The sequence below is a fragment of the Neolamprologus multifasciatus genome, chromosome 18 (genome assembly GCF_963576455.1).
Source record: "Neolamprologus multifasciatus chromosome 18, fNeoMul1.2, whole genome shotgun sequence".
Taxonomy (NCBI): domain Eukaryota; kingdom Metazoa; phylum Chordata; class Actinopteri; order Cichliformes; family Cichlidae; genus Neolamprologus; species Neolamprologus multifasciatus.
The window spans coordinates 11,080,868-11,088,970 of record NC_140456.1 but is presented as its reverse complement, the minus strand read 5'-3'; the positions used below and the strand labels follow the sequence as shown (position 1 = coordinate 11,088,970).

General features: G+C 38.0%; 1 protein-coding gene across 1 annotated transcript; it reads left to right on the top strand.

Annotated features, from left to right (window-relative positions):
- Positions 1–981: 981 nt before the first annotated feature.
- napgb (N-ethylmaleimide-sensitive factor attachment protein, gamma b) lies at positions 982–7,640 on the top strand. Its single transcript, XM_085140161.1, has 12 exons — positions 982–1,162; positions 1,348–1,415; positions 1,520–1,604; positions 2,292–2,309; positions 2,389–2,419; positions 2,525–2,634; positions 3,771–3,837; positions 3,923–3,993; positions 4,204–4,282; positions 4,602–4,681; positions 4,919–5,048; positions 6,540–7,640. Exons 1-12 carry the CDS (start codon positions 1,107–1,109, stop codon positions 6,678–6,680), a joined length of 936 nt encoding a protein of 311 aa, XP_084996287.1. The 5' UTR covers positions 982–1,106; the 3' UTR covers positions 6,681–7,640.
- The last annotated feature ends 463 nt before the right edge of the window (positions 7,641–8,103 follow it).

Sequence of the window (8,103 nt, the reverse complement as noted above, 5' to 3'; positions counted from 1 at the left end):
AGGAATTCTGTTCAAGTATATTTCATTTAATGTTTGGCAAGGAAAAAAAATGTAAAGACCACAAGGGAAAGTGCAGTTTGACAAAGAGAACAAAAGAGCACTGTCCTATAAAGTTTGACGTAGTTCTCATAAGCATGGCATCTGGTACTTTGCCAATGGTATTAACATGTATGGGTTCCATACATTCACTCCACACACATCTGGAAAATGTTAAAGAGGCCCACTATGTCAAGTTGCTATAGCCTCCTGCGCCTTCACTTGTCCTCAACTACGAAAAAATAACAAAAAAAAGTACAGCAGCAGTATGTGATTGGAAATTTCTGAATGAAAACAAGAGACTTAAATGAATACACTGTGAACTGAAGATAATCAATGGGCCCACGTCCTGACTTAACAGTGCCTATGATGGATTCCCTGATGGAAAGTTAAAGAATTATCTGTGGATGGTTCTTTTGTTGTGCCTGCAACCTTACCAAACACTGGTAGTGTCATGGTGTTCTGTTAGACCTGTTAGTCATGGAGGGTTAAGTTAAGGCCCTTTTAATCCTGCATTAATTTAGCACTCTATTTTTCTTTATATTTACAAAACATATTATCAGCAAACATTAGACTAAAGCTTTGTAAAACTCCTGGAATTTGAAACCAAACTGCAGACTCCCACGTCACCAGGCTTTCTTGTGATTGCTTCCAAATTCATAATCCAGACTTTGAGCAAAGGCTATTGTTGTTTTAAACTGATCTTATACTTATAAATGACTTGGTTTTAAAGCCAGGGCCTGAAAATTACATTCACACACAAAATCCACTGTGGTGGTGAACAGAGGGGATATTGCACCCCCAAAAATGTGCTATTGTGGATCTGATTGTATAGTTTTTCATTTAAAAAAACAAAAAGCAAATTTTCTAGCTGCATTACAGTACTAGAGCCAGATTCTCGCATTCCCTGTTGTTGATGTTTTTTGGTCCAATGCGGCATCCGTAACCTGCGACAGCTGGTGACGTTGCGGCCGAGGAGGAGTTCCTGGTAATCCAAACATCGACGAAGCGACATCCATAGTCGTTTATCAATAACATATTCCTCATAACCGAGTTGATTGATCAACGTAATGGCTGCTCAGAAGATAAATGAAGCGCACGAGCACATAGCTAAAGCGGAGAAATGGTGAGCCAGGACAAAAACGATTATTTCCAGCTCTGTAGTTTTACTACTCACGTTAGCTAACTGTAAGGCCACTGTGTATTTTCTGTTGAAAGGTTATGCGACATAAAGTGACTTTATGGTTATTTATCCATCGAATTATAGTTGTATTATTTGTTTATTATTTGTTCTTCGTGGTGTGTTTACAGCTTAAAAACGAGTCTGACAAAGTGGAAGCCTGACTTTGACAGTGCTGCATCAGAATACGCCAAAGCAGGTAAAACACGAAACGACACTATTGCTTAAAACTGTAGTGTTTTTTATCATTATATTAAAAATATATAATTTTACAGTGAGCTAACCTCTGTGCTTTGTTTCTAGCTGTGTGCTTCAAGAATGCCAAGCAGTATGAACAAGCAAAGGATGCTTATCTGAAGGAAGCTGAGTACCACACAGAAAACAAAACGTATCCTTTCCTGATCAAAGGAAAGGCACAAGTCTGCATATATTCTGTGCAATCGCTAGCCACTTTGTTAGCGGCTCTTTAAAGCAAACCTCTAATTAGCCAATCGGACAACAGAAACACAAAGCGTGCAGGCAGTGTAGGGTGTACCCGTTTTTAACCCTGCACCCTGGGTCCTGTTATAGCTGGGTCCAGGGTACCTGCTTATCGCAGATTTAACAATGTACCATAGTTATTCTCATTAGGGGTGTAACAACTCTGGAACCAAGACCAGAAAAACTCTTATATTATATTGTGTAGAAATATTTAAATGTCATCAATTTATAATGAAAGAATTAAGTGACAAGATTTGTGTCTAACTGATTATTTGTATTTTGTTATTCAACCTCTTAAGGAAAACTAAGATTTGAGCTAAAACCAAGCCCTCAAACCCTGGTAAAACAAATCTGGCTTCGAAGAATTGTTACACCCCTGATTCTGATGGGTTTTAATTTCATGAGCACTTTATACGTTGGCATGGATTCATTTTGCCTTGTGTCAAAAATCGAAGGATGTATTAATCCAACAGAGAGTATCAGGGGTTTAACATTTTATTAATGGAAAATGTAATCTGATTTATTTTAAGCCATATATTTGTTAGCATGACACAGTTTCACTCTTGTTTGGCTGTTTCCTTAGCTTGTCCTTCAGGCTTTTTCATGCTGCAAAGTAAGTATCATGCTTAATAACCTGTAATATTGAAGCAGCTGCAAACATTTAAACACCTGTCAAACTCTTATTTTCTCAGGGCTATTGAACAGGCTGGTATGATGATGAAGGTGAGTGCAGCAACTCTAAAACCACACAGTGAAGTCATAATAAAGCAGATGGAGATAATGATTCAGTAACACAATTGTAACTCTGCTGTGTTTGCACTGCATCAGGAACAAAAGAAAATGCCAGAGGCCATCCAGTACATAGAGAAAGCCTGCATGATGTACATGGAGAATGGGACACCGGACACTGCTGCCATGGCTCTGGACCGGGCTGGAAAGTAAAAATAATACCTTAATTTACTCTGCTGATCAGTGCTGACCGGTTAAGCATATTTTTTTCATTGGAATGGAGATATGAATGTATTTGATAAACACCTTTCAGAAGTCTGCCTGATAACTGATTCATGAGAAAGTTCATCTTATTTATAGGCACCATACATTCACTGCCAAAGTACAAGTGGTTTAGCTATTGGATGAATAGGTTTGTTGGGTTCTTTAGTAATTAAAAAGATGCAATGAGAATATAATTAAGAACAGGATAATTGTAGCATTATATTTATGCCCACAGCTAACTAAAAGCTAAATTTTCACTGTGATAAAGTGCTGCAGAAATTAAAGGAAACTCTTAATTCTAATTCTGTAGTGCAGCCGTTCCCAGACTTAAGACAGAGCCTTACCATTTTAAAATATGAACGTTTTCTATGGATCTCCCAAACCTTTAAACACACCATCACATCACACAAGGCTAACACAAAAATTTAAAGGTTTTTTTTTTGTGTGTGTTTTAAATTATTAATTTGAGCTTCTGCATTAGCAGCTTTATTTCTGGCACCATCTTCATGTTAGTTTTTTCTACTATTGATTTTTCAGGATCAAAATAAATCAGAAAATTAATCATCTAATTTTGAAATTTCACAACATTGATTTATTCATTCTATATCTTTTTAAAAATGATTTCTAAATATCTAATGGTAGTTTTAAAGTAAATAATATAAAACCGATTTCTTGTAAATCACTTCATGGCCCACCTGCAGTTCCTTTGCAGCCCACCTGGGAGCTACGGCCCACATTTTGGGAATCACTGGTGGAACTAATATGCAGAATTTTAATATTTGTTTATTTACCATGATCCATTTTGTCATCTCACAATGGAGCAGTGTTAGATAGGCTGAAGATCATTTTAACTATTAAATCACTGAGATGCAGCTGCCAGCTGCTGGTTATGGCACAAGTTGCTTTATTGTGATGAGTATTAATGCTTGCATTGTTACTGTCATTATGCATATTTATGTGCTGTTTATTATACTTACGTTAACTTTTTATTCTCAGAAACTGACTTTCAATTCTAACAAAAATACTCCAACCGAAAGGGTGTACTCAGGAGTGTTTCTTAAAACACATTTTTCCTCCTCAGACTGATAGAGCCTATAAACCTGGAGAAAGCTGTGGACTTGTATCAGAAGGCAGCAGGTGTATTTGAGGTATGGATATCAACAAAGATTTAATAATTTAGCTTTTTGGGGGGGGGGTTCAGTCAGCTGTTTTATCCTTTTTTGTGTTTTGTAGAATGAGGATCGCCTACGTCAGGCAGTAGAACTGCTGGGAAAAGCCTCCAGACTTCTGGTCAGGTTAAAAAGGTAAAGGGAAATAATGGTGGATGGGATGTTAACACTCATCTTTGGCTTTACACATGTATATTACCAAGGATCAGATATGGTAACCTTGAAGGCTGGGCTTGGTAAATGAATTTCCTTTGGTTTCTCTTCTTGCCTGTTTGATATATTTCATGTCAGTGATGTGTTTGTAAACCTGCTCCTCATCAGCCTTTTTCTGGCCTTTCTAACCAGGCTGGACGAAGCGGCAGTCGCCCTGCAGAAAGAGAAGAACATGTACAAAGAGATCGAGAACTTCCCAATGTGCTTCAAGGTGGCTCAGCTGTTTGTTTTTATATCATTTACATCTTTTTTGCACAGTTTATCAGCAGTGCAACAATCAGGTTTCCATTGTAGGCAATGTTGTGGTGTTTCTCTTAATCTGGTTTATCTTCTCTGCCTTTAAGTCAATCCCGTTTTTAAGACAACTTTCTTTTCATTGTCTGCTCCTCATGAAGCAGTGGTTTGAAGAGCAGGCGGGTGGGACAGCTGTGCTCATAGCCAGCACTGTGCACCTGAAACGATCATATAAGAGATTTCCTTTTTTAATTTTTTCATATCAATTAAATCATGTTTTTTTTTTTCTTCCTTAGAAAACAACTGCTCAAGTACTGGTTCATCTTCACAGAGGCGACTACGTAGCAGCTGATAAATGTGTCAGAGAAAGTTACAGGTAAGCCAATTCACCTACACTTCATTGCCATCTGTATTATGAAGTTAGAAGAGGCTAAAGTCTCCTCGAGCCAGCCTGGCAGGAAAATATTCCGCATCCTCATCAAAACATCAAAGAACAGAGAAAGAACCGGCTCGCTTCTTACTTTGTTTGACCCTTGATGTCACATTCATGGTGTAACGCTGCTGCCACTTACTTTAAAGATGGTTACATGATGTACTGCTTGATCTCCTCCAGCCTGCCTGGCTATAGTGGAAGCGAAGATTGTGTTGCCATGGAGACGTTACTTCAGGGCTATGATGAGCAGGATGAGGACCAGGTCTATCGCGTGTGTAACTCACCTCTGCTGAAGTACATGGACAATGATGTGAGTACTAAGGTTTCATTGTTGTGGTTTGTGATTATGGTAGACTTCTGGCCCCGTTGTGATAATGCAGCAATGTCTGGCGTGTTAGCTAAGTTTCCAGAACACTAGGCTTATCATTCGCCCGTCTGAATTCATGATTGCAGGTTTTTCTCTGTTACCTTAGATATATAATTAATAGCCTTTACAGAGTAAGGTGGAAAATAATCAATGTCCTCAGCTATCACTGTTCCACACAATGTTTTAACCATCTCTAAAGCAATCCAAGGCTTAATACCTGTCTTAAGGCTGAAAATTCCCCCCACACCACACATGAGTTGGTGCCCTGGTTCCAGATGAGTTGGAGAAAGTTTCTTTGAGAACATCAAGGTGGTGTCCAGTTTTTCTTATTTCAATTTAACATGTTTTTTTGAAAAGATGACACAAAATGTCAAATTTTGACCTATGTGCTGCTGTGAAGGGTGCTTCCAATAATTCCTTCTACCAGATCCAGGGTTATTACTACTGTGTCTCATCTACTCTGTAGATACAGGGTTACCCCCAAATCTTTCTGAAAACCTATGCCATATGATCCAGTAACTACACACTGGATCAACGCAGACTGCAGCAGCTGTGATTGAACCACTCAGTTTGAATGATTCAAGCTACTTCAGCTGCCATAGTTTGAATCAGCAGGAAGAGAGAAACCCCGCCACCAAGTGGTGTTTTAGTGGTGAAATTGCAGAATAGGGGAGCCAAGCAGCACACAAGTATAAATGCTCTCACCTCCTTGGAGGAGTTGATTATATTAATGCTTAATTTAACACACTTAATACTTTATCAGCTTTAATTAACAACTCCTAGCTCACTGCTGTTACCTTTCGTCCAATATTTTGGTTGCTCCTTCATACTCCAACAGTATGAAACACTCAGTGTTTCAAGATATATTTCCACTCATTCTGTAAGGCAGACATTTTAGCTGTCTTTGTAGTATGTTAGGCTTTAGTTTAGTTGTTTAAAGTATTCGGTTATTCACTTTTTTGATTGTTAGCTATCTGTTTGAAATGTAGTCTGTTCTGAACCATCCTTCTCTTACTTTTAATGAACCTTTCTACTCAAATCTGAACAGGTCAGAAATATTTCTAATTAAACTTCTGTATTTTAGAAGATTAAAGATGCAGCAGGAACAGCTGTCATGGTCCAGGTGGGATTGACATTATTATCCCTCTTAGGTGATGTTAAAATCACCTAAGATGAAAGATGAAAATAAATCCTGTGTGGACTTGGATGTTATATACTGACAACTTCATTAGGACTGTGTTGATTTGTTGTGGATGGATTAGATTAACAGCTGTCATTAGATTTTGATTTAAACGATGCCATATTTCAACTCTGCCAAAGGAGGAAATGTGTTTATGGGTTTTGTTATTTGTTTTAAAATAGCTGATTAAAGCATAAATATTGAGGGGCTTTAAATCTGACGGCTAATGACACCCCCCCTCCTCCCCCTCACAGTATGCCAAACTGGCTATTTCCCTGAGGGTACCTGGAGGAGGAGGAAAGAAGAAGAAGGCTCCTGCTGCTCCACAGGGTGGTGCTAGTGGGGCACCAGCTCCAGAGGAAGAGGAGGATGACTATGAAGGCGGGCTGTGTTAGCCTTCGGCCTCCAAAGCACCGACTCTACCCATCTGCTGCCACCAGTACACCCTCTCTGTATAAGTTAAACAACCTCTGAGCTCTGAAATCCTGATGGGTGGCTTTCTGATCTTAAATGTGCAAAAAAAAAAAAAAAAAGGATAAGAAAAAAAAATAAATCTTAAAACCCCAAACAGTTCAGTAGGTGTTGGCGTCAACCTGAGTTTGAACAGCCTTTTATTTTGTGTAATCTCTCGAGGTGGATCCTCAGCCTGTTGTATGTACATGTTCTATTATTTCTCGTCTCTTGTGAAGCTGTAAATTTTGCTGTTATTGTTTGCGGGTAGAGTGTAAAATTACTATAGGTATATTCAAATCACACAAAGACTTGATCAGTGTATAGGTGTTTATTTGTACAGAATTAATTTATTCAGTATTCATGACTAGAGCCTGAAAATGTTACTGGAGCAAAATGCAATCAGATTGTTATAATGCATGTTTGCAATAACGGAATTATTCAATCAAATCAAATCTATGATAAATCTGTCGATATTAAAGCTTAAGAATGGGTCACACTGTCATCTTCAGCATCAGCTCTCTCTACTTTTTTGTGAGTATTTTAAAAATAAGAGATAATGCAGCTTGTAGCCAGCTGTAGACTGTTTTCCTGTCTACCTCCAGCTCTGTGTTACCTTATAATAAAATAGTCATTGCTGTGTCTTTATTTTTTAATTTCCTCTAAAATTAAAGATAGTATACTAATAAAAAGGGGACCATTCAGTGAAGATTTCAGGGCTGTAAATGTGAAAACCCCACGATAAGTACAATATCACCTAAATGCCAATAACATAAAACAATATCACTACTAAAGGGATTGTTTACATTTTTTTAATTTGTGCTGTTGCTGACTTATTGTATATTCCTCAAAGTCATATCTTCAAACTTTGCACATGCATCAATAAACATTTCCGTTGTGTGGCATTTTATGGTCTCTGTACATTTTCTTAAATGAGTTAGCAAACAGATTTTCCATATCAGCGAGTCTAACAGCGGCTGCAGATGTCTGCACCAAAATGGCTCACAGACATGTAATGACTGTGTAGCTTCCTAAGACCTATTTATCTTTGATGAGGCTAATGCTTTCTCCCTGTTAAGCGATATTTAATGTATACCCATTCATGCTCTTTTTGTGATGCCTCTCATACTGAATGACTCCAGTGCATCTGTGCATTAGGTGGATCAAAGCTGGACTTGAGTGGAAAACAAATTAGCAGAAAAAAGTAAGAAGTTGTTTCTTGTGTGGGTTATTAGAACAGAGTCTTGTGCATCGGACTTGAAAAACATTCTTAATTAAATTGAACTTTCATCGCGATATGACTTAAGTCAGTTTTGAGCTGATATACAGATTCCCAATTTAATAATTAAATACTGCTAACAAATCTTT

Bases quoted from the DNA above. Each gene is read 5' to 3' on its own strand.
- napgb (XM_085140161.1), top strand. From the start codon at position 1,107: ATGGCTGCTCAGAAGATAAATGAAGCGCACGAGCACATAGCTAAAGCG. The intron at 1,163-1,347 runs GTGAGCCAGGAC...GTGTGTTTACAG, and splicing joins ATAGCTAAAGCGGAGAAATG to CTTAAAAACGAGTCTGACAA. The intron at 3,994-4,203 runs GTAAAGGGAAAT...CTTTCTAACCAG, and splicing joins CTTCTGGTCAGGTTAAAAAG to GCTGGACGAAGCGGCAGTCG.